Source organism: Geotrypetes seraphini, chromosome 12 (assembly GCF_902459505.1).
Source record: "Geotrypetes seraphini chromosome 12, aGeoSer1.1, whole genome shotgun sequence".
In the NCBI taxonomy this organism is placed as follows: domain Eukaryota; kingdom Metazoa; phylum Chordata; class Amphibia; order Gymnophiona; family Dermophiidae; genus Geotrypetes; species Geotrypetes seraphini.
Window position 1 is genome coordinate 7,921,588 of NC_047095.1, and position 27,243 is coordinate 7,948,830.

Here is a 27,243-nt window from a genome sequence, read left to right on the forward strand (position 1 = left end):
TGTGTCTTCTCGATAGACCATCTCGGCGAGACACATGATGGTCCTCCTGGGCCACATGGCCTCTACAGTTCATGTGACGCCGTTTGCCAGACTTCACCTCAGGATTCCTCAGTGGACCCTGGCATCTCAGTGGACTCAGGTGTCGGATCCGTTGTCTCGACAAATCACAGTCACTCCTGCTCTTCGGCAGTCTCTGCTCTGGTGGATGACCTCTTCGAATCTATCCAGAGGTTTGCTGTTTCAGTCTCCTCCCCACCAGAAGGTTCTCACAACCGATTCCTCGACCTATGCCTGGGGAGGGCATCTGGATGGGCTCTGCACTCAGGGATTCTGGACCTGTGCGGACCGTCTCCATCAAATCAATCTTCTGGAGCTCAGAGCCATCTTCAATGCTCTTCAAACTTTTCAACATCTACTGCACAACATGGTGGTCCTCATTCGCACCGACAATCAGGTAGCCATGTATTATGTAAACAAGCAAGGGGGCACGGGCTTGGCCTCCCTCTGCCAGGAAGCTCTCAGAGTCTGGGATTGGGCGGTTCGCCACAACACCTTCCTCAAAGCTGTCTACATTCAGGGGAAGGACAATGTCTTGGCAGACAAGCTGAGTCGGCTTCTCCAGCCTCACGAATGGACCCTCCATTCCAGGCCCCTTCATCAGATCTTTGCTCAGTGGGGAACGCCTCAGATAGACCTCTTTGCGGCTCCCCACAACGCCAAACTGCCTCTTTTTTGCTCCAGGATCTACACTCCTCATCGTCTCGAGGCAGATGCCTTTCTACTGGATTGGGGGATTCGCTTCCTGTATGCGTTCCTCCCATTTCCTCTCATTCAAAAGACTCTGGTCAAGTTGAGATCGGACCATGCCACCATGATTCTGATTGCTCCTCGGTGGCCCAGACAACCTTGGTTCTCCCTTCTACTTCAACTCAGCAGCAGGGAGCCGGTCCTTCTTCCAGTGTTTCCTTCACTGCTTACTCAACATCAGGGTTCACTGCTTCATCCCAACCTGCAGTCTCTCCACCTGACAGCTTGGTTCCTCTCAACGTAACCCCTCACCAGTTTTCCCAGGCGGTGAGGGAGGTCTTGGAAGCTTCTAGGAAGCCTGCTACTCGTCAATGCTACTTCCAGAAGTGGTCTAGATTTTCTTATTGGTGTGTTTCCAATTCTAAGGAGCCTCAACGAGCCTCTCTTTCCTCTGTATTGGACTATCTTCTACACCTATCTCAGTCTGGTCTCAAGTCAACATCTATACGAGTCCACCTGAGTGCTATTGCGGCTTTCCATCAGCCTCTACAAGGGAAACCTCTCTCTTCTCATCCTGTGGTTTCCAGATTTATGAAAGGACTTTTTCATGTCAATCCTCCTCTCAAACCGCCTCCAGTGGTTTGGGATCTAAATGTTGTCCATTCTCAGCTTATGAAACCTCCTTTTGAGCCTCTGAGCAAGGCTCCCCGAAAGTTTCTCACTTGGAAAGTGGTTTTTCTGTTGGCCCTCACATCTGCTCGCAGGGTCAGTGAGCTTCAGGCCTTGGTGGTGGACCCACCTTTCACAGTTTTCCATCATGACAAGGTGGTCCTCCGCACTCATCCGAAATTCCTACCTAAGGTGGTCTCTGAATTTCATCTCAACCAATCCATCGTGCTTCCAGTGTTTTTTCCAAAGCCTCATTCTCATCCTGGAGAATCAGCTCTGCACACTCTGGACTGTAAACGTGCTTTGGCTTTCTACTTGGATCGCACCAAACCACACAGAACTGCTCCTCAACTTTTCGTCTCCTTTGATCCAAACAAGTTGGGACGACCTGTATCGAAGCGCACCATCTCCAATTGGATGGCAGCTTGTATCTCTTTCTGCTATGCCCAGGCTGGATTACCCCTTCCCTGTAAGGTCACAGCCCATAGGGTCAGAGCAATGGCAGCCTCTGTAGCCTTCCTCAGATCGACACCGATTGAGGAGATTTGTAAGGCTGCCACTTGGTCCTCGGTTCATACATTCACCTCTCGTTATTGTCTGGATACTTTCTCCAGACGGGATGGACAGTTTGGCCAAACTGTGTTACAAAATTTGTTCTCCTAAGTTGCCAACTCTCCCTCCATCCCATTGAGGTTAGCTTAGAGGTCACCCACTAGTGAGAATACCTGCCTGCTTGTCCTGGGATAAAGCAATGTTACTTACTGTAACAGTTGTTATCCAGGGACAGCAGGCAGCTATTCTCACGTCCCACCCACCTCCCCTGGGTTGGCTTCTCTGCTAGCTACCTGAACTGAGGAGACGCGCCCGGAGCATCGGGCGGGAAGCACTGGCGCAAGCGCAGTGCGGGCATCTCGAAACTTCTGAGTTTCTTCAAGCAAGACATGCTTGCAAGATGTCCGTATCGGGGCTCTGTCGGATGACATCACCCACTAGTGAGAATAGCTGCCTGCTGTCCCTGGATAACAACTGTTACGGTAAGTAACATTGCTTTTTGCACTTGTCACTAGACTAGGTGGGCCATTTGGCCTTTATCTGCCATAATGTTTCTGTTTCTATATCACAACAGGGTATATAGGAAAGGGAAGAAGCAAGCACCGATGTTGGGGCACCTAGATTAGTGCAAAGTGAAATACATTGACATGGCACTGTTCCCTTCCTGTTCCTTCCCTTCCTCTCTCCAGGGGCCAGAAGTTGACACCTTCAGAAATACCCTATTGGGCACCAGATCATCCCCCTCCCTAGTTCCCAGCAATAGTATTTGACAGAGCAAACTTGGAGCTATGAATTGTCATTGTCTTCATGTAGATATACTACATAAGCATAAAGCTTAAGGAGTGGTTTGTTGTAGTTAAGTATGTAGTAGTCTGTGCCCTGGATACCTTTGTGTCATTTATTAGCTTATGCAGACCTGTTCTTCTCATGTGACTACAGCTCTCAATAGGATTCCAGAAGCGTGTAACATCACCATCTAGTGGTCAACATACACACAAAAAGTTTCTTAGGTTTTGAAATGCTATCTGATGGGGCCTGGTGAAACCTGGAAAATTTGTCAAGTGAATATAATTTATTTATTTTATGTATAATCTACTAATTCAAATGCCTTGTTTTAGGTAAAGAACCAAACATATTAAATAAAATGTTTAATACAAATCAAAAACAATATATGTAATATTTCTAGTGACCATTTATAAAATTTTGAAAGCCTCTGATTAAAAATGAATCTTAATTTTTTTGCCAAGATGTGAGAATTCTTTCTTGGTGAAATTTTTCAATGATCAGTCAAACCTTGGTTTGCGAGTAATGCGGTTTGCGAGTGTTTTGCAAAACAAGCAAAACACTTGAGCAAACTTTAACTTGCAAACCGAGCATTGACTCAATCAACGAGCTACCTGGCCTGCCGGAGAGGTAGGTGTGAGCCTGGGGGCTGGCTCTGTAGGTCTCCTTCCGCTTCCAAGAAGCGTGCACATGCACAGGATAGAGAGAGAAAAAGCCCAGGCAAAGCTGGATAATCCCAAAAGCTCCTCCCCTCTCTCTCAAAAAACTCCTACAAGCACGTTTAACATGACTTTTCCCAACTGAGAATGCGCGCTTGACTGTGCTCCTGCTGCGGCTTTTCCTCTGTAATGTTGTGCTCTGAGCGTGCACGTCGGGCGCTCGCTCTCGTTCGGGTGCGAGAGGGGGAAATCTGCTGCACCTCCTCCTCCATGCCGTCTGCTGCCGATTAAGAAGCCATAGCAGGAGGGGAGGGGGTGAAGCTGCAGCAGACCCAGCTCAGGATGACCACGGACTGCAGGCATCAGGATGCGCCGCTGGAGGAGAATGGCTCGGTGCTGTCTGCTGCCCCTGAACTCCACAGCCCACCCACCCCCGCCTCTGTGCGATTACAATGGCCGCGTGCTGCAGCTCCTGCTCCTGATCACCTGGCTGCCGGCGCTTATCGGCTTCACCCAGTTCTTGGACAATTTCGTGCTTGACTTGCCGGGGAGACAACGGCAGCTACCTTAGGCACCCCTCATGGAGGTGCGAAAGAAAAAGGAAGGGATGGGGGAAAGCGAAGAGAGAAAGATGATGGATGGGAAATAAGAAAAGGGAAACATGGTCTGTGGTGATGGAAGAGAGGGGAGAAGAGGGAGAAATGCCGAAACGGGGAGTGCGAGAAGTGTTGGACCACAAGAAGACATAGGCCTGTTTTTGGGATCAGGAACGAATAATTACTTCCTATGGGGAAACTTGCTTTGATATACGAGCACTTTGGTTTACAAGCATGCTTCTGGAACGAGTTATGCTCGCAAACCAAGGTTCCACTGTAGTTACATTCTAAAGAGGAGAGCTGCTACCGAAAAAGGAACATAAGCATTGGCTGTATGGTCCTCATCATTTGCTATCTAAACTGGCCATCCACTCCAGCTACTAAACTGTAGCACATGCCTCTATTCAACATAATTTTGGAGGAGGAACAGATAGCATATTTTTTTCTCAGAGTATATAGGAATAGGCTTTTGATAAAGATGATGCAATATTGGGGCAATGTGCTTCTGACAGTGATAGCCAGTAAGCACCCGAGCTGCAGTGTTTTACAGGGATGTGTGAAGACAAAAAAATAAATAGCTTTCATTTAATCTCAGATTGTTCCTGATTTTCAAGTGCTTTTTCAATTAGTTTCAGACTTTTGTTTTAATAGCAATTTTAAAAAAGTACTATATTGTTTTAATGTGTACTAATTGACTTAATGCATGTTAATTCGTATGTTAGTATGAATTACATTTTATAAGGTCCACTAATGAATGCCTTAATGTTTAGAATGAGCTTTAAAAATCATTCTGAGAAAATGTACAGAGGATTGCAGTAATCAGCTCTAATAAAAACGAAGGGCTCCTTTTACGAAGCTGCGTCAGTGGTTTAACGCGCGCAATAGCGCGCGCTAATTTGCCAGCCGCGCTAGCTGCTGCTGCCTCCTCTTGAGCAGGCGGTAGTTTTTCGGCTCGCACGGGGGTTGGTGCACGATAAAAAGTTGCGTGTGATAAAGCCGCTAACGCGGCTTCGTAAAAGGAGCCCTAAGTTTTGAGCAACAATTTCAAGGTTGTCCAGTTTTGGTTGAAGGCTTTAGGATGTGTATCAGTTTCAGCTTATAGAGAGCAGACTTTGCAACTGATCTCGTTTGTATTCGCTAGTCAAAATAATAATGAGGATAACCCCCCAGGTGTCTCCTTAAGAAAGGAAAGGTAGAATGTACTTAAGTAGTTATAGATGTGCTACAAAATGGGGAAAATGAGAATGACTAAGAGGGGTGTGCACAAAAAAGCCAACTTTGTTTCATTTCATATGCACACCAACTACTCAGCTCTATAATCACTTCCTCTGTTTCAGCTTTCCTGAATTCAGAGAATGAACCTGTTCACACATCTATCATCCTTTCTGTGAAGACATCTTTCATTAGATTACTTCCTTTCACCCTCATCCTATGACCCCTTATTTCAGAATTTCCTTTCTGTTGGAAGAGGCCAAGTTATTTCATTTATTTCATTCTGTTATTTTCTTATTAAGTCAATGGGAGGAGAAATACTTCTTATTTTTTACTATAATATTGGTGTGTTCCATTTAGATTTATAAATCATGCAGCCAGGCATCAGCAGTAGTGCAGCAACAGCACCCCAAAGCACCAAGATCAGGACAAAGAGTCCCATAGCCCTGCATGAGGGCGAAGTAGTTCAGCGGCAGTGGCATGAAACTCTCAAGGCACTCAGAGGAGGCAAAGCAACACAAAGAATGGCATTAATAAAGAGGAGTGAAGTGGCAGAGACAGTGGCATGAACAGCCCGAGGCACCATGAGAGGGGCTGGGTAGAATTTTTGTTTCCTCCTTAGATATGTTTTACATCAGGCAATATTAACTGTTGTCAAGGATTTGTCTGTCCATCAATCTGTATGCATAGGTTTCTTTGCATATAGGAGAAGCACCTCAAATTACAGTGGTGCTTTAAAAGAGGAGAAAGGGAAGAAAAATGAATTGAAGGGGGCTGTAGTAGAAGGAAAGCTTCTGGGGCCGGTGAAGGCAGCATGTTTACTTCATTCATGCTGCCCGTGGCCCGAAGAGTGCAGGACTACAGCACTGGAAACAAAAAGTGCTGGATCCCGAAAGAGGGATGATATTCTGTACAGGCTCCACGGGCTGCCACAGAGGTCTCAGAGGGCCACCATTGGCTCACAGGCCTTGCAATGAAGACTACTGCACTAGGGTGTTAATGACCCCAAAAGAGCAGCATGGAAGCAGCACAAAAATACTAGCACACCAAGGCATTGAGGGCAAAAAGTGTGGGTGTTGAATTAATGGTGGTGAATCTACTAAAGGTTGGTTATTGGTGTTTGTAGTGTGCAGGAAACCATCAAAGATGTGAATTGTAGCTGTGTGCTTAGTCATCCTGTCGCTCTTAGGGAAAGATAAGGCACCTTCCAGAAGGAGGTTTAGGGGTACCATAGTGGTATTTTGTGTGTCTAAATGCTTTGAAAGTGAGCCCCTTAATCCTAACCAAAATTAACTTTTCCATCAGCTGTGAGGCCAGGCATGAAAGATGTATACTCATGATGCCCCTTGTCATTGTGGATATTCATTCACTAGGCATGCTGGTTGGCAGGTAGAAAAGAAACTAAGTGACCTTGGTGACATCCAGCCAGACCACAGCCTTGTGTGCTTTATGTGCTTACGGAACTGTGGTTGTGTTATCATGGGTCTGCAAGGTACCATGTGACAAAAGTTTGTACAGGGATCTTCGTTGGGGAAAGGAAGGATAGGGATGTAGGTAGGGTAACCAGGTTACCCATTCCAGAAGGGAGACTTTTTGGCTAGTCCTGGTTTTAAAATTACATCCCAAAGCAATGTAGTATTTGTAGTCCATGATTCTATCCATTGAAATTGGTGCTGCAATTCCCACAATGCACCAAGATGAGGATGGCTAAAAAGTCTTTCTCCTGGAATTGGCAACATGACCACCCTAGATATAGGTCTTTACTGCCAACTGCAACAGCTATGGCCTATGTCAGGGGAGGAAGAGGACATGCTAGTTGACAGGGGCTGCTGATATTGACTGTGCTGCTAGAGGAGCCCACTCTTACCCTCTGCCTCTTATGTTCACATTCTTGCACCCTTGCTACCTACTCTTCCTTGTTGGTCATATAGAGTGGTCATCTGGTTAAGGGGTTTTCAGTCAGAGTTGTAAGCACTCCACCAATACCAACATCTTCCCTGCTTCTGCTGCAACCCTGTAACTTCTTCTCTAGCAAGCTAAACTCAGGTTGTCCATGATATTCTTAAAGGACTTCAGGATCTTCATCACTTGCTTTGTATGTAACCACACCATTTGGCTTCCATAGACAACTCAAGACAACTCATTAAGTGGAGTCTGTTGCTCTATTAATCTCTGTTTAAGTTAACTTTCAGTTGGTGAAATTCCACCTGGTGCTCACATCCTAAATAAAATGGTTCAAAGGCAACCACATTGATAACTTCTTTTCCCATACTTGTTCCCTGTTTTTCATCCCATATCCCTCAGCTGAAAATGATCACGTCGGAGCTGTCCGCTGCAATGGCCCAGTTTCAATCGGCCTCGACCTCGAATGTGCCAGACCAGCCTGAGCCTCGCACCGAACAACCTCGAGGAAAGGTGCGCAATCCTCGCCGCATCCCATCCTCCTCGGACTCCTCGCTGAGGCGCCCGAGACGTTCCCCCTCCGCAGACCGCCGAGGGGCAAAACGTCGGGCAAAAACGACAGAAACCTCGAACCGCCGTACCTCCAAGAAGGCCCGAGGTTCACCAACCCTACGAGGCCGTTCTCCCACACCTCGTACGGGACCACTAAGGGTGGCTGAGTTATCACTCTCCAACCCGCACATCCTCCGAACTCCCCCTCGGACGCATTCTCCGAGGGAGTCCGGATCGAGGTCACCAATCCGACATCGATCGGTACCCCTAACTCCGGCATCGTCTCCGAGGGGCTCCTCGAGACGCCGAAGATCGACAACCCCGGAACACTCTCACAGTGCTTCCCCAGCCTCGGAGCATGGATCAGAGCATGAACCTCGATACTCGAGGGAAGCCTCCCCATCCTTCTCCACCCGACGAAGGTCTCGTTCCCCGACCCCGCACGGGGCCCCGGGGACATCTCGCCCATCCTTCACTCGCTTTGTCCAAGACATGGGCCACGCATTGGACTTAGACCTCCAGTCCGACTCCAGATACTCTAAGGAGTACCTGGCGGAGCTGGATATGCCATCACTGCCCAGAGAGTCCCTCCGCTTACCACCTAACCCGGTACTCCAACAGGCCTTCTTCAGGAACCTGGAGACCCCCTACATGGTCACGGCCGTACCCTTCAAAATGGAGGCCAAGTACCGCACAGTACCTTACCCGGGATTCGAGCAACCACAGCTCTCCCACCAATCGCTGCTAGTAGAATCCTCCTTGAAAAAGGCTCACCCGTCCCGGGTCTCAGCAGCGGTCCCCCCAGGCCGAGAAGGCCGAACCCTGGACAAGTTCGGCAGGAGACTATACCAAAACGCAATGATGGCCTCTAGGGTGCAAAGCTACACTTTCACCTTCACATCCTACCTCAAACACCTCATTGGACTATTGAGAGCCTTTGAGACTGACCTATCGGCCTCCCGGCAAGGAACGTTCGGCCTGCTTTTAGAGTCCCTCTCCAACCTGCGCCTTCATCTATTCCACGCGGCCTACGATGGCTTCGAACTCTCCTCCAGAGAAGCAGCCTTCGCTATCGCCATGCGCCGACTAGCTTGGCTGCGCCTGGTCGACATGGACCCCAACTTACAGGACCGTTTGGCTAACCTCCCCTGCGTGGGAAAGGAATTGTTCGATGACACTATCGAGGCGGCTACAAAACGCCTCTCCGAACATGAACGCTCGTTTGCCTCCCTTGTCCGGCAAAAGCCCAAACCGCCAGCGTCCAGGCCCTATAGGGCCCCTCCGCGCCGCTACCCACAAAAGTCCACCCCTGTCTTCTCGCGGCCCCCACCCAGGCGTCCGCAAGCCCACCACAGGGCCATGCCCAAGTCCCAACCGCCGGCGACAACCAAACCATCCCCGTCCTTTTGACGGGACACGCGGAAGGGGCCGGGCCCCCTCCGCCATAGTCCCAGGCCTCCTTCCCATCGGGGGTCGACTCAAAGCCTGTTACCCTCACTGGGAACAAGTCACGTCGGACGCATGGGTCTTTGGCGTGATCTCATCAGGGTACTCTCTCAACTTTCGGGCCATTCCCCCGGACAACCCCCCAAGGAATTGCCCTCCCAACCGGACTCAGCTACCCCTACTCCTCTCCGAAGCTCGAGACCTGCTTCGCCTGAGAGCAGTGGAGAAGGTTCCCCCCGACCAACGGGGGAAGGGCTTCTACTCCCGTTACTTCCTGGTACCGAAAAAAACGGGAGACCTATGCCCAATACTAGACTTGAGACGCCTCAACAAATTCCTGGTACGGGAAAAATTTCGGATGCTCTCACTACCGACACTTTACCCCCTGATCGACGAGGGCGACTGGCTCTGCTCCCTCGATCTCAAGGAGGCGTACACACATGTCCCAGTGCACCCCGCTCACCGCAAGTTCTTGCGTTTCCAGGTAGGGGACTGGCACCTACAATACCGAGTCCTCCCCTTCGGACTAGCATCATCACCTCGGGTCTTCACCAAGTGCCTCGTGGTGGTAGCAGCAACCTTACGTTCCCAGGGCCTTCAGGTATTCCCCTACCTGGACGACTGGCTAATCAAAGCCCCGTCCAGGGAAGGGGTTATCTCAGCGACCCAACAGACTATTACCTACCTACAAAGTCTGGGGTTCGAAATAAACTTCCCAAAATCTCAACTACGCCCCTCCCAATCCCTACAATTCATCGGGGCCACGCTGGACACGGTTCGCCTCCGTTCCTTCCTCCCCCCTCCGCGCCTGGAGGCGTTAGTAAGTCTGAGCCGAAGGATCTCCCTGCTGACCTCGGTATCAGCTCGACAGATGATGACCCTCCTGGGCCACATAGCCTCCACCGTCCATGTCACACCCTTCGCCCGCCTCCATCTGAGAATCCCTCAATGGACCCTGGCATCTCAATGGCGTCAAGACCAGGACCCGATCGACCGCCCCGTGACAGTGACTCCTTCATTGCAACGATCGCTCCGCTGGTGGGCCGACTCTTCAAATCTTTCCAAAGGTTTGCTCTTCCTCATCCCACCCCACAGCAAGGTACTCACCACGGACTTGTCGGAGTACGCTTGGGGAGCCCATCTGGACGGCCTACGCACCCAAGGAATGTGGTCAGCACAAGACCGTCGCTGCCACATCAACGTGCTGGAACTTCGGGCCATCTATCTCGCAGCTGTAGCCTTCCAACATCTGCTCCACGACCGAGTGGTTCTCATCCGAACCGACAACCAGGTAGCGATGTACTACGTAAACAAACAAGGGGGGACAGGGTCTTGGTCCCTTTGTCGGGAAGCCCTGCGCCTCTGGAAATGGGCAATCTCCAACAACACCTTCCTCCGAGTGGTGTACATACAAGGAGAACAAAACTGCCTGGCGGACAGACTCAGCCGCCTCCTCCAGCCACACGAGTGGTCACTACACGCTCAGACCCTACGAGGGGTATTCGAACGGTTGGGGACACCTCAAATAGACCTGTTCGCGTCCCCTCACAACCACAAGCTGCCTCTCTTCTGCTCCCGGATATACTCTCCGGACCGGCTCGAGGCCGACGCCTTCCTCCTCGACTGGGAGGGAAGGTTCCTGTACGCGTTCCCGCCGTTTCCTCTGATACTGCGAACGCTTGTCCACCTGAAAACAGTACAAGCCACCCTGATCCTGATTGCCCCTCGCTGGCCACGCCAGCCGTGGTTTTCCCTTCTACTTCAACTCAGTGTCAGAGATCCACTGCCTCTGCCTCTGTTTCCCTCTCTACTGTCACAGGGTCAGGGTTCACTGTTACATCCCAATCTTCAATCTCTTCATCTGAATGCTTGGTTTCTCTCCCCCTGACTGCTCTCCCCGTGTCTCAATCAGTCAAGGAGATATTGGAGGCCTCCAGAAAAACCTCGACGAGAACCTGCTACTCCCAAAAGTGGACCAGATTCTCCACCTGGTGCTCCTCCCACAGCCAGGACCCGGTGTCGGTCCCCGTTCCCCCTGGTCCTTGACTATCTACTTCAACTATCTCATTCCGGCCTAAAGACCAACTCCATTCGAGTACACCTCAGTGCGATTGCGGCCTTTCATCAGCCCCTGGAAGGGAAAGCCCTCTCGCTCCATCCCTTAGTCACTCGCTTCATGAAGGGTCTGCTGAACGTCCACCCCCCTCTCAAACCTCCCCCGGTGGTTTGGGACCTTAACGTGGTTCTGGCTCAACTAATGAAACCTCCATTTGAGCCACTAGACAAATGCCATCCAAAATTCCTCACTTGGAAGGTAATTTTCTTACTCGCGCTCACGTCCGCACGGCGGGTTAGTGAGCTACAAGCTCTGGTAGCGGACCCACCCTTCACGGTATTCCATCACGACAAGGTGGTACTCCGCACCCATCCAAAGTTCCTACCTAAAGTAGTGTCTGATTTCCATCTCAATCAGTCCATCGTCTTACCCGTGTTTTTTCCCAAGCCCCACTCTCACCCCGGAGAAGTGGCGCTCCACACTCTTGACTGCAAAAGAGCGTTGGCCTTTTACCTCCAACGCACTCAGCCACACCGGAAAGTCCCACAACTATTTCTGTCCTTCGACCCAAACCGGTTAGGCCACCCAGTCTCCAAACGCACCTTGTCCAACTGGTTGGCCGATTGCATCTCCTTCTGCTACGCTCAGGCTGGTCTCGCGCTGCATGGTCGAGTAACGGGACACAAAGTCCGAGCGATGGCAGCCTCCGTAGCGTTCCTCAGGTCCACACCTATTGAGGAAATCTGCAAGGCTGCCACGTGGTCTTCGGTTCATACCTTCACCTCCCACTACTGTCTGGACTCCCTGTCCAGAAGCGATGGCCGGTTCGGCCAATCGGTATTGCGAAATCTATTTGCTTAAATTGCCAACTTCCCTCCATCCCTCTTCAGTAAGCTTGGAGGTCACCCACATGTGAGAATATCATGCCTGCTTGTCCTGGGATAAAGCACAGTTACTTACCGTAACAGGTGTTATCCAGGGACAGCAGGCATATATTCTCACAACCCGCCCACCTCCCCGAGGTTGGCTTCTTGGCTAGTTAAGTGAACTGGAGACCACGAGGGGATGCACCCCCTAGTGGAGCAGGAAGGCACGCATGCGTGGAGCAGCAGAGCAAACTTAAATCTTCAATCAAGTTTGCTTGAAAATGCTTCCGCATCGGGGCTCCGTAGATGACGTCACCCACATGTGAGAATATATGCCTGCTGTCCCTGGATAACAACCTGTTACGGTAAGTAACTGTGCTTTCTCATACTTGTTCCCTGTTTTTCATCCCATATCCCTCAGCTGAAAATGTACCATTAGTTTTGTGTATCTCTCTTGGATTCCACAGAACAAAGTTGCCGCTCTCCATTCACTCCAGCTAAGTGCAGCAAAGTGTACAAATAATCAGATCCCTTTGTAGCCCCCATTGTGCATTGCCTTAAGTGCATTGCTGATGCCATCTGTAATGAAATAAACAGGCATTGTTCCTGTCTCTTTTGGGGCCAGCTAGCCTTCCATCCCCCCTCCCCCAATCACCTCCAAGATGTAGGCTGAAGTATGGCTTTGGATCTTCACCTGTGTGTGCAGCATAGCTCACCTGTACCCAGTTGGCACACTTTTGCTAAAGCTGATGTCTGTTACTGCCATGTCCAGTTGCTACCTGTGTGCTCTTAGAGGTGAGCAATCGTTGCATTCTGTGTGGTTCAGATATTGCTTATAAAAAATGGATGCTACACTCCTCTGCCTTGACCAGCTATGCCTGCATTCAAGCACAGACTGAGTGGGCATGATAAGGATCCTACATCAATGAAAAGTTGTTCTAAAGGGCACTTGTAATTTGGGGCTTGTAACTGCTTCAGCCTCACATTTTCTATCTTGTGCAGGTGGTGGTCATCCAGAACAATCATTTTATTGATGCATCATGTCATCACCTTCAATGCTATCTGCTTGTTGCTTTGGACAGTGATGTGGGACATTATCCCATCTGTTCCATGGTGGCTTGTTGCTGATAACTTAAAGCTGGGGCTGCTATTTTGCCTCCTCACTGGGAGTAGGGTTTGTGTGATGAGGTCCCCAGTGTAGGGCTAGCTTCCTCTGAAAGCAACACTGACAGATGTCACTTTTTCAAATGATGCTTCATGATGCAATTGGGCAAATAGCCTGCTGTCTTTCCTCTTGTGATATCCTTCCTGTAAAATGCTGGTATGGATATAAAATATCGTAATCATCTAAAAAGTTCTGGAGTTGTATAAGCAAAAGTAAGTAAATCAGTGCCCTATTTCTCCTAAAGTTTTGTTAAAGTATGCTACTTGCTGCTTTTCAGTAAGCAGCAGCAATTTGAATGATGTGGCAAAGACAGATGACTAGGTCGGTGGCATAGTTAATAATAGAGACATAGCAGTTAATTAATCTTAGTGATGTGGCCACATATTATATTAACCACATAGGTCTGTGATGTTTGCTGAAACTGCTGAATTATTCAGTCATAGATTTCCAGATCAGCTATTATGGACTGACATTGGCCAGATGGGAGGCCTGTAATTACTATGATTCAGACTTCAAAATTACCAAGTTTCTATCACATGCAGAGACTGAAGGGACATATAGTCATGAATTTAGGAGTAGGATTACTTTACAGCTGATAAATGAACTATAATTTTTTAAAAATACTATTTCGTTTTGGTCTATTCTTTACAAATGCCTTTCTCTGGAGAGTTTCTTCTCTGTAGATTGTTTTTGTTATTTATATCTACTGACTTAAAGCAGCTGGTGTGGGTACTGTGTCTTCTTTGTGTTGGTGTGATGCTGTTAAGGAATTGCATCTTGCTTAAAAGTATACATTTTTTTAACATGAACCTAAGTAATATACAAGAGTTCATGGCCGCTGCTGGGTCAGACCAGTGGTCCATCGTGCCCACCATCACCCTAACTGAGACTAGCCCTACCTGCGTATGTTCTGGTTCAGCAGGAACTTGTCTAACTTTGTCTTAAATCCCTGGAGGGTGTTTTCCCCTATGACAGACTCCAGGAAGAGCATTCTGGTTTTCCACCACTCTCTGGATGAAGAAGAACTTCCTTATGTTCATACGGAATCTATCCCCTTTCAATTTTAGAGAGTGCCTTCTTGTTCTCCCTACCTTGGAGAGGGTGAACAACCTATCCTTATCTACTAAGTCCTTTCAGTACTTATACCCTCACAGAGCTTGGTCTTGGAACACTTCATGAGGAAGCAGTCTAGCAGACTTGAAAGCTGAATTTTTAAACATGTATACCAATTATAAGGTTGCTATTTTTTCCTAACTACTTTGTTGGGTTTCTTTTTAGACCTTGTCAAATCCTTCTTTTATCTACTCATTGTGATCTATATATTTTGGAAGTATTCTTTCAAGCCTGCTTGAACACAGAGCACAGCATTATACAGTATGAGGGGCATAATCAAAACAAATGTCTAAGTTTTCAAGTTTCAAGTTTTATTAGGATTTTATATACTGCCTATCAAGGTTATCTAAGCGGTTTTACAATCAGGTACTCAAGCATTTTCCCTATCTGTCCCGGTGGGCTCACAATCTATCTAACGTACCTGGGGCTATGGAGGATTAAGTGACTTTGCCCAGGATCACAAGGAGCAGTGCGGGGTTTGAACCCACAACCCCAGGGTGCTGAGGCTGTAGCTTCAACCACTGCGCCACACACTCCTCCTCCTCCTAAGTCAGAATCAGACATATGGTGCTAGACACCCAAAGTCGGGGGGAGGGAGTGGGGAATGCCCATTTTCGAAAAAAATGTCTAGAATTTTTTTTTTTTTTTAAATTGTCTTATCTGGATGTCCAGACCTCCAGAATGTCCATCTTTATACCACATTTTCAACTAAAATTTTGTCCAAGTTCCAAACGCCCAGAACAAGACCATTTGGACTTAAAAGGGGTTAATCTTGTAATGGACTGGCCCGCCAGACATGGCAACAGAGCAGTGGGGCACCTTAGAAGGCACTGCTGTGATTTTTCACAATAGGGTTCCAGATAAACATCTCTCCAGAACTCCCTTATAGGTTACACCAAAACACCCCCAAACCCACAATACCTACCTGTTTACAACCCCAATAACCTATATGGCAGTGTAGAGTAGGGTTTTGGGGGGTTTTGGTGGGTGCACATGTTCCACCATAAATGTAGTGGTTAGAGTGGCTTATGGTTGTGGTCCTTCTCTCTATGGTTCATTAGCCCACCCCCCAGGCTATTTAAGACACTTGTGTGCAGTTCTAGTAGGCTTTCCTATACCAGGTGCTGATGTTCTGGAGAAAGGTTTGTACTTTTTTTATTCCAATCTTTGTGGGTGTGTGAGGGGTGTCAGTGAACACTGGGGGAGTATGGGGGTCTTTACTTTGTCTCTGCAGTGGTTATGTGGTCACTTTGGATACCTTTTTGGCACTTATACTTGTTTTTATATTGTCTAACTCACAACATTTAAGTTTTGTCCAGGATGTCTAGTAAAAAATTTGATTATCCCTGCAGGACGACTAAGTCTAGGCAAGCCCCCATCCCACTCACATATTGCCCTAACCACTTCTCCAGATATGCCCCATTTAGCTCTAGGTGCATAGCTGGATTCAGAGGCCTAAAAAGTCCCACAGTACGTCCACAAAATCTGTAAAATGAGAGGCAAAAAATTGTTTTACAAGAAAGGTTATCCGCCCAAGAGGACTGTACTCTTATGTCCTCCAGGGCCACAAAGAGATCTCCCCCCTGCAGAACCCTCCCCCCTTAGGCCAGGGTTTTAAAGACCTACATTTCCGGTGCCTACCTTTGATGAGAATTGCGTCTATGGAGGTGCTTTAGAATGCCTAAGTTCGTTTCTGGTGTTATCCGTGCCTACTTCGACCTTAGGCATTTTAAGGCGCCTCCTTAGATGTGATTAAGGTGCTATTTTTCTAGTTGCCGGTAGGTGCCAACATTTTTTAAGAATGATTTTACCAATTTAAGTTAGGAGCTGTTCATATAATATGGCTCTCAGGGGATACAAACCTGTACAATATTATTGATTTATTATTGATTTAGCTTCTTCCATCACTACTCTCACTTTTCAGTCTGCAGTATTTAAATGTGGTTGTACTGTGGACCATAAAATACAGGTCATATTGTAGACTTAGAAAACTGATTATATTTGTTATTTTTTTTTGTTTTCCAGAAAATAGTTAAAGCTGGTGATACAAATAGAGATGGGCAGCTGGACTTCAATGAATTTATGCGCTACCTCGAAGACCATGAGAAGAAAATGAAAATTGCATTTAAAAGTCTGGACAGGAACAATGATGGTGAGCAGTTGGAACCACAGAGGCAGGGAGTCCTGCCTCACGATTCAAGCCTTGGCTTGTCTTGTATGGCCAGCTGCTGAAATATATTGGATTTCAGTAAAAATATACTGGATTTCAGTAAAAGAGTACAGTTGTTCGATCAAGATTGGTTTAAAAGGTGCTATTAGTATTGCACTCTTGTCGCCTTAAGTTACTAATTGCTGCTTGTCAGCATGTGAGATGACCTAACCAGAGTATCAGCTAAGGACTCTGGGATTAAACATTCTGACCCAGAGAATGTTAATGTAGATATACAAAAAACTCCTGGCCATTCAGTCTCACATTGGAATGCCACAAATGACTTCTAAAATATCTGTACTTGAGATTAACAAAGAACCCTTGGCATAATGCTAGGTCAGAATGTGTAATATAATATCCCAGAGTCCTTTGCTGAAACTCTGGATAGGCCATCTCACATGCTGACAAGCAGCATTCAGTAATGTAAACTGACATTTCCCACAATGTATTATTTTTTCTCTCTTTTTTTATGAAGGTAGTTTTAGTATCAAAAGGTTCCAGGCATTCTAAAGGGATTTCAACAAAATACTACTCCCCAAGTCATGGGGCAGAGCTCTACTTGGCAAGTGCAACAGGGCCTGCAAGTAATATAGAGCATAATAAGCTGCCTCCAAAGAAAGTGGTGTATATTGTTCTCCTCCTTATATCCAGTCTTTTAAATGCTGCAGCAAGCAAGCAAGCCAAATTGTAAAGGACAATACCTAAGTCTCTCTGGTTTCAATTGCCAACAAAGTAAGTATATGTAAGCTTAGGTTTCTGTCTATTCCAACAGAATCTGGAAATCATTCTATCCAAATTCCTAAGATTTTTCTTTAATAATTTTAACGATATCGTTTGCAACATGTATAATTATTGTTGGAATATCACTATTCAAATCAAAGCTATTCTACAAAGAAATGACAATGGGAGGTCTCTCCAGTTGTCCAATTGATCTTTTGTGTGCTGCAAAACTTTAGGGACATTAGTAGAATACAACAGACTAGTGGAAAGTGGTAATTGAATACCAAGGTAACGAAAAGAGCCTTCTGCCCATCTCAAGGGCCTTGTATTAGCCCGTAAAAGCCTCCACCACAAAGCACCTTACCACGTAGCTGCTAAATTACCCCCCTATAGGCCCATTTACCCTCTCAACTCCGAAACGGAAAAACGACTCAGCATTCCTCCAGAAAGAGCCCTTTACTTGGAAGCTGCATGTAAACGCTCCTACAACCACTTCCTTCCTAAGCCATGAAATCATCTGCCCATGCAAATCAGATCCCTGGTCTTTCTGACGACCATCCGGAAGGCAGGAAAGACCTTCCTCTTCTGCTAACTGCTTCGGACCAGAACTAGGTTAACAGAAACTGTGACAAAGATGTCTAAAATGCTCTATGAACAGACATATGAACAGCTGTATGAACAAGATTATGCTACTGCTTGACTTTCCCTCTATATGCCTCCAATATGCTTTGCAGCCCAAGTCCCCTTTCCCTAAACTTTGTATGCCCTTTGTCTCTCATGGTTCTCCTCTGTACATGATAACATGTTAGCCTCACCTTGTACTTAGATCCAGTGCCTACAGAATCTGTACGCTTCTCCTTGATAATTTGTTAGCCTTTAATATTGTACCTAGGTTCTCTCTGTTCTCGGTAACCCCACCAATCCTTCTGTTACCCCACTCTGAATCTGTGTTTTTTCTGCTGTTATCCGCCCTCAGCTTTCTGGGAGGGTGGGAAATAAATCAAAATAAATTAAAAAAATAATTTTTTTAGGTCCATGGTTGAGGGCAAGGCTTCCGATTTAGACAAGTTTAAGTTAAGACCTGCAAAGTTGCTATACTCCCTTATGTTCTCTAGCAGAGCATCAAAAGATGTGTGATGTGAGATTTCGTGATGTGGGCTAAGATATCTAAACTAAACTAAACCTTTAGTTTATATACTGCATCATCCCCACGGAAGTAGAGCTTGGCACGGTTTACAAGAACTTAAAATGAGAAAGGGTAGGAAAAGGTTTACATAAGTTTATAAATCGAGTGGGAAAGTAAGGGAAAAGAAATTACATGTTAGAGAAGAGCCAGGTTTTTAGTTGCTTGCGGAATAAATGGATGGAGCTCAGGTTCCGCAGCGGGATAGTGAGGTCATTCCAGAGACCTGTGATTATGAAAAGAAGTGATTTTCCTAGTTTACCTGCATGGAGAATACCATGAAGGGAGGGGAAGGATAATTTTAATTTGTGGGCGGTCCTGGTGGAGTAGGGGTACGAGGAGTTAAAAGAAAGTGGGATTAGGGAAGGAAGGATGCCGTGAATAATCTTAAAAGCCAGGCAAGAGCATTTGAATTGGACTCTGGAGATCACTGGGAGCCAGTGAAGATTGGCCAGGAGTGGGGAGACGTGGTCAGATTTACGTTTTGCAAAAATCAGCTTGGCTGCCGTGTTCTGAATAAGCTGGAGTCTTTGGAGGCTTTTTTTTGTTAAGCAAAGGTAAATGGCATTACAATAGTCAAGTTTGGAGAGGATGATGGATTGGACAAGGATGGCGAAATGATTTTGGCGGAAGAAGGGTCTTGCTTTCCTTAGCATGTGGAAGCTGAAAAAGCATGATTTTGTCAAGGAGTTGTCAGCCCTGCCTTAACTTGCTGGCCTTTCCAATGTCAGCAAAGGCCTATGGGAGATGATATCATTCATGTCTGACCTTAGGGAATGTCATTGCAAACAGCCTTAGCCAGCCTAAATTAAATCAGTGCTTAAAAGGTAACAAAAGAACTTGCAGCTAAGAGGTGCAAAGAGGTGTTAAGAAGATGTGTTAATGTCTGATGCTTAGGATGGACAACTTAGGATGTACAATGGGTCCAGGTGCACAGATAACTAAGAGTAATCAGATACTAGTATCAAATTGATACTGAAAATTCTCCCTCTTTTCTTCTCCAATCTCCCACACCTAACTCACCTTCCTTACCAGTGAAACTAACCATTGTTTCAAACAGTTTACAAATGATAGAGATATTTAACTTCAAACGTTTCTCTAATATGACTTCTAATGCGGTGGTCACCTCCTTTGTTATTTTGGCAAACTAGGCAGCTCTGACCATGGAGGCCGTAGGACTATAGGGCGCCGCCATTTTTTCATCAGCCCCTCAATGTGCTCCCGATCTTTCTGCACCGCTCACGAGGTCATTTCACTGTGGAAATGCTGTCTGTAGGTACCCCAGAGTAGCCGTACTCAATCCTGGGCTCTGATTGTGAATTGGAAGGTTATGTTAGTCCAAAAAAGAGAGGGATTTTAGAAGGCCACAGGAGAGTCACTTTCTGCGTCCTCTCTCGAGCAGTGTCCTTGTAGGTTTTGTTTTTTATGCCGTATTTTATTATATATAATTTTATAAACTGCCCTGAGTTTTTGGTGAAAGCAATCAATAAAAACTTTGGTTTATTATTGTATTGTTAATAAATATTGAGTATCCTTTGCCTACTAATGAATCTTTTATTAATGTATATTTTGCTTTTCTTTGTTATTGATCTTATTTGTAGAATTTTTTTGTTATAACAAAAGGCACCAGTACAGAAAACTGCTCTGGGGATGAGGAGAACCTGATCTTTATATGTTCCAGTGTAGAGCCTGATATTTTATTGATTTTAATTAAATATTTCTGTTATTGATCCCTGGCAGTAACCTTCTAAATATATTGATGAAGACCATAGACTAGATTATCCACAGGCATATGAAACCCTCTGAACCCTCTGAAACAGACCTAGCTTGGAAAATTGCTGATACTTGACTACTTTGTCCTACATTTGGCAGTAGGGATACTTCTGTGTCAGAGGGAATTAAGAAGCAGTGCTTGGTTAATAGAAAGCTAAATCATGCCTTAGTGCAGCCTCTGGTTATCAAAGCAAGGTAGAGGTCACATGCAAGCAGCACACAAAATTGAGTAATTTGTTAAAGAGAGGCCTTCTAAGTTCATTTTTTATTTATTGCTTGTTGAATTGAGCTGGTGCCACCTTCAGTGGATATGAGAAAATAAGAGAACTGATGCTGTCTTGGTACTCGGTGCAATGAAAGTTACTTCAGTACTCATGCATTTTCAGAGGGATAAGCAGCCAAACGCTCTTTCTCAAAAGCAAGGATGAATTCTGCCTTTGCGATGTCATGCTCAGTAGTCAACAAATTGGTTCTGTAGCTCAAAATTCAATGGCAGTATTTCTTTCTCACATTTCATATCTGGGAGTCTGATTCTTTACCTGTCATCGTATGTGCTTGACTCCATTTTAGCTGGCTGCACACAAGTTATGACACATGATATTCCAGTAACACATTAATTTGTCATAGGCTTTGTTTTGACCTAACAATTTTTTTGAACCTTAATTTGAAATATCCATCAAATTTAAGCAAGATTGCTTTTTAAACCAGGTGAGTCTTCTAAAGGCTATAAGCATGTAACATTTGGACATTTTTGTTTTAAATGTTTAAGGTAAAATTGAAGCCTCAGAAGTCGTCCAGTCTCTCAAGGGCCTAGGTATAGCAATTTCTGAAGATCATGCAAGAAAGATTCTTGGGAGGTGAGGAGATTTTTATCTTTTTTTTTTTTTTTTTCACAGCAGTATTGGCTCAGAAGAGATGAAATGTATCCCCCTCCCCAGCCTGTGTGGGTTATAGAGCAGCCCGCAACAACCAATAGAGAATATCTAACATTACTTTTTTCCTCTCCCTCTCCTGCTCTCTTGGCTTCTTAACACTGCAAGAGGAACATGCAACTGCCAAACAAGGCAACAGTGGGAAGAGGGTTAGAATACTACAGGAAGGACTTGCTATTTTCTTAATGCACATCAAATCCTTAAAATACTTTCAATAGTTCAGCTCTTGCTTTGCAGCTATTTATTTGGATTTATATATCGTCTTTTTCAAGAAATTCGCCCAAGGTGGTGTATATCTCTTCTTTAAGTCTTCCTCCTAGACGCGTGTCTATTCAGGTTTGTAAATACATTAAAGCATTGATGATAAAATGTTTTATCCCAGGACAAGCAGGCAGCATATTCTCATATGTGGGTGATGTCATCTATGGAGCCCCGGTACGGACATCTTTAAAAGCGCATCACCACTTTAGGAACTTAAGAAAGTTCATGAACTGCCTGCACTGCACATGCGCAAGTGCCTTTCTGTCCGACGCCATTCACGGCTCCTCAGTTCTTAGTTTTCCGCAGAGCTAAGAAGTTGTGTTTTTTGAACATTGAATTCAATTTGGTTGAGTCAATTTTTTTGTCGATGTCCCTGCTGCTAACTGGTTTTAAGAAGTGTTACAAATGCCAATCACTGACCCACATAGCTGGTGCTTACAGTGCCTTAACCCTGAACACCATGTTGAGTCCTGTGCGCAGTGTTCTGCCCTGCAAAAATGTACTATTAAGAGTTGCAAACTCCAACAAGAAAAGTTGTTCGGCACTGGTATGGACACCAAGAACACATCATTGCCTTCTACATCGAAAGCATCAACTTCGACATCGGCATTGGGGGACATCGCTCCATCGGGTAAGCCAGCTAAAAAGCTGCCAGCTTCCCAAAAGGTCTCGCAGGTTAACATTGCATTGAGTCTCTTGATGCTGACCAAGCGATGACCGCTCTTATATCTGGCCTCTCCTCCATTGAGGTGTGCATCCTCTTCATGGTCACTCTCTCCGAGGCCAGACAAGGCATCGATGGTACCGGAAAAACGCCAAACGGTACCGGTGCTCTTGTACCAAGAAAAGCTGAAAGCGCTGTTCCAAGTCTGATATGTGCAAACTCCTTACTCCAACACTGACTCCATCGGTAAGGACCCAGTCTAAGCATAAGGCCACCAGGTCTTGCGGTACCGATACTGGATCTCTGGTACAGAATTGATGTTCCACATACAAGCACTGCTCACATAGAGCCCGTTCTCCATCCAGTTCCTCGAGGCATCAGCATTCTTCCTCATCTCGATGATCCAAGTCTGCTTAGCATCGTTCATCCTCAGCTACTTTGAAACCCAAACATCACTCTTCTTCCTGCTCTACAAAACATACAAGGAAGTCGCATCATACATCATCATTTTCATCGGATCGGCACCAGGCTCGATGTCGACATTGGGCTCATTGCACTCCTTTGCCAAAAGACTTTTAGGATTCGGATTTACAGTCTGACTCAGCGGATGATGTCCTTGAGTCCATCACAGAGGCTTATGACACCTTCTGAAAAGTCTCTTCAAAAATCTCCACAGAGCTAAGTCTCCTACTGAAGACTTTCCTTCACAAAATTTATTTGGAAATTAGGTAAAGAGCTCCCAGTCAAATTAGAAGCTGATTCTACCTACAGTGCTGAATTTTTGGAGGCTTTGGACAATGATGACCCTCCTAAAGAACTTCTTTGATTACTATTAACATGGTATTCTCAAGGAGACTCTTCATAAGAACTGGGAACCCATGTTACTATTACTGTGGCCCCCAGAAAATTGGACTCTTTATATAAAATCATTTCTTCTCCTAGTTTTGACAAACTGCAATTCCATCATCAGTCCCTGGTGGTAGAGTCAACTTTGAAAATATCTACTCCATCTGGAGTCTATGCATCAGTGCCACCAGGTCGGGAAGGGTGCACTATGGACAAATTTTGCCGTCGCCTGTATCAAAACTCCATATTGGCCAATAGAGTTCTAAATTACAATTTCTATTTTTCCTACTATGTCAAGACTTAACAGCAATTACAGGATTTTCATCACATCTCTTGCACCCTTGCCCTGGCTAGAATGTGTATGGCGAGATAAGCTTATGATGCCTTTGAATTATCTCCTAGAGCCTCAGCTATCTCAGTGGAAATGAGACGTTTGGCATAGCTCAGAGTTTCTAACATGGATGTCAACCTCCAGGATAGATTGGCTAACATTCCGTGCTTGGGTGATGAGCTATTTGGTGACTCTATTGAAAATGCTACCTAAAAACTTACTGACCATGAGAAACATTGGGATGCTTTAGTTAAATCCAAGCCTAAACCTTCAACTTCCAAACCTTTTTCTTCCAAACCTGCTGCTTCCTCTAAATTGCAGCGAAAGAAATAGAAGCAACAGCATCCTCAAAAAAACCCCTCAAACAGCACCTCCCCAAAAGCTTGCTCAGTTTTTTGACGTGCTTCTCGAGAGCATAGCCGCTATTCCTGTTTCCCAGCCTCTCCCTCAACCCATTGAAAGATGGCTTCAATTGTATTATCCTTGTTGGGAACTAACTACCACAAGCCTCTGGGTTCTAACAGTCATTTGAGAGGGATACTCTCTTCACTTTATCAACATTTCTTCAGATCCTCCTCCAAAAGAGTCTCCTTTCACCATCACAGATGTCTCTTCTTCTTTGGGAGATAAAATCCCTGCTCCTTCTCAACTCCATCGAAAGGGTTCCTCCTGCACAGAGAAACTGAGGGCATTACTCCCGATATTTTCTCATTTCAAAGAAGACGGGAGGTCTTCATCAATCTTGAACCTCAGGCCTCAAGTTTCTAGTGAAGGAAAAGTTTTGGATGTTTTCCCTGGCAACTTTATATCCTCTTTTAGATCCCAATGACTCGCTATGCTCTCTGGATCTGAAAGAAGCCTATACTCACGTTCCAGTGCATCCAGCCTCCATGCAATTCCTTTGTTTTCAGGTGGCTCATCACCATTATCACAAAGTACTACCCTTTGGCCTTGCATCCTCTCCCAGAGTATTTACCAAGTGCCTGGTTGTAGTAGCAGGGCCTTCAAGTCTTTGCTTACCTGGATGACTGACTGATCAAGGACCCTACCTTGCAAGGGGTGACAGTAACAATCTGGGGCAGGGGGGAGCAGGTAGTGGGGGATAGGAGTGCCAATTAATGAGGGGGGTGGAGAGATAGGAGTGCTGGTCATCGGGTGGGGGGGCGGATGAGGAGGACATAAGCAATGGCCATCAGTGGGGATAGCAGTGCTGATCATTTGACGGGGGGGAGAGAGATAGCAGTACCAGTCAAGGGAAGAGGATAGAGGATAGCAGTGTCAGGCATCTAGAGGGGTGGAAGATAGCATTGTTGGTCTTTGGGTGGGGAAGGATGGAAAAAAAGCACCATCATTCAAAGGAAGCTCGAGTATAAACCGCCCAAAATCTCAGTTTATATGCCAGTATGTACAATAGTTAGCAGCCTGCATTTCTTTCTGCTATTCTCAGGCTGGGCTGCAGCTCGAGGGACGTGTTACAGCACACAAGGTCTAAGCTATGACAGTATCAGTAGTTTGTTTTTTTTTTAGCGTTTTACTCCCATTGAAGATGATTTGCAAAGCAGCTACTTGGTGTCGGGTCAAAAGGCGCGCGCAGACAATTGAGCGCAGCGCGGAGGTGCAAGACGGAGGTGCGTGATGCAGAAAATTACTGTTTTTAGGGCTCCGACGGGGGGGGTATGGGGGGACCCCCCCCCACTTTACTTAATAGAAATCGTGCCGCGTTGTGGGGGGCATTGTGGGGGGTTTGGGGGGTTGTAACCCCCCACATTTTACTGAAAACTTCACTTTTTCCCTGTTTTTAGGGAAAAAGTTATGTTTACAGTAAAATGTGGAGGGTTACAACCCCCCAAACACCCCACAATGCCGGCGCGATCTCTAAAAATTGTAATTTTCTTCTGCGCGCGCCTCCGTCTTGCACTCAGTTGTCGGCGCACGCCTTTGTCTTTCGCAGGGTTGTCTATGAACCCAGCTACTTGGTCCTCAATTCACACATTTACATTTCACTACTGTCTAGAACAGGGGTGGGACAACTCTGGTCCTCGATGGCTGGAATCCAGTCGGGTTTTCAGGATTTTCCCAATGAATATGCATTGAAAGCAGTGCATGCAAATAGATCTCATGCATATTCATTGGGGAAATCCTGAAAACCCGACTAGATTCTGGCCCTCAAGGACCGTAGTTGCCCACCCCTGGTCTAGAATCATATTCCAGACAAGATGGTTGTTTTGGCCAAGCAGTTTTACAGGATTTATTTTCTTCCTAATGGCCAAATCTCCCAACATCCCATTCAGTAAGCTAGGGAGTCCCACATGTGAGAATATACTGCCTTCTTGTCAAAGGATAAAGTACATTTACTTACTGTAATAGGTGTTATCCGGGGACAGCAGGCAGATATTCTCACATCTCTCCCACCTCCCCTAGTTGGCTTCTTAGCTTTCTTACAAAACTGAGGAACCACGAGCCGACGTTGGACGGGAAGGCACTCATGCGTGCGTAGTGTGGGCAGTCTTGAAGCGTCTTAAGAAATTTAAAGTGACAGTACACTTTTAGTACTATCCTTACCGGGCTTCATGGATGACATCACCCACATTTGAGAATATCTGCCTGCTGTCCACGAATAAAACCTGCTAACAGTAAGTAACTGCTTTGCAGTCCATTATGGTTTGTGCATTGAGCAGTATTTCAGAGCAACACATGGCAGGTGTTAAATATTCTCTATATACCAATGGTAAATAATATTGAGTTTTACCTGGAATTATTTTAGAGCTCCCCTGCTATTTCTATTTCGAAAGGAGTGTCTCATTGGTTTCTATAGTCAGCCTGCAACTCCATGACTCCATGACTCACTACGTACAGACCAATTGGTACTTGCTCCAGTACAGTGTTTCCAAATGGGTTCAGTTTGTGCATACCTTGGCAGTAATTAGTCTCACTCCTAAGCCAGGGTATGTAGAGTATGATCTGAGTCCTTACAATTTACTGCCAAAGCTTGCTGTAGAATTAGCATCATGGCAAAAAAAAAAAAAAATTTCCTTCTGGAGCTCATAAGCTGTAACGCATATAGGCAACTTATTAAGATATGCTTGAAAATTCCTTTTAATCAAATCTGTAGAATCCTTGTAGCTTTCTGCCACATTTTCTTGATACTTGAAGATCTCCTTTTTCTCCATTTGATCTACAAAATAATCACTTGGCCCTCTATAATCAGTGCTGTTCTTGTGTTTGTCTCCTTTACTATTATGCCAGTTTTGTTGCATACTTTGTTTTATCAGTTGGAATTGGAATGTCTCGGGTGATCAAAATCTCTTCTTTTGTGTTAGTTCTCTTAGGGCAGTATATGTCAAACTGTGTGCCGTGGCACAGTCGTGTGCCCTGAAGAGATTCCGGGTGTGCCATGAGAGATTCCAGAATTTTACTTTATTTTTAAAAATTTCCTTCATAAATATACACTAGAATAGATGATTTGTTTGTCACGTGTGCAAGAGTCTGTCAATGTTATGAGCGTCTGCTGGTGTAAGGATACAACTGCGTAGACAAGCATCATTCGTTGACGTGATTGGTCTTTAAAAACTAATTGCAAGTAATTTTATTTTTATTTTTTATGCAGTAGTTATCCTAACTTGAGCAACAAAGCAATCAAGGCTTTGTTATTGTTTGGATCTTATCTTTGTAGACTTGGATTTTTGCCTCTGACAGAAACTCAATTGAAAAAAAGAGAACGACTGCAAATGATAGATGATGAATGAATGCTTGCTTGTCAACTATCGAGCCTCATTTTGAGTTAATTTGCACTCAAAAACAAGCTCATCCATCGCATTGATTAGCAATTCTATTCTATCTGCTTTAGTTTCATTGTTGTTTCAATTACCCATTCATAGCTTAAAGAACTTTAAATAAATAACTCTCAAATTTAATTTTATGTTGGTTTTGTAATTTTATAATTTCAATTATAATGTGCCGTGAAAAACATTTGCTCCATTTAGTGTGCCGGAGCTAGAAAAAGTTT

At 45.6% G+C, this 27,243-nt stretch overlaps 1 protein-coding gene across 1 annotated transcript in view; it reads left to right on the forward strand.

The window, feature by feature from the left end:
* Nucleotides 1–27,243, forward strand: part of SLC25A24 (solute carrier family 25 member 24) — a 118,923-nt gene that overhangs the window by 33,927 nt on the left and 57,753 nt on the right. The window contains exons 2-3 of the mRNA XM_033916547.1: nt 16,344–16,470; nt 20,973–21,060. Coding sequence (XP_033772438.1) covers nt 16,344–16,470; nt 20,973–21,060 — 215 coding nt within the window. The remainder of the gene's footprint in view (nt 1–16,343; nt 16,471–20,972; nt 21,061–27,243) is intronic.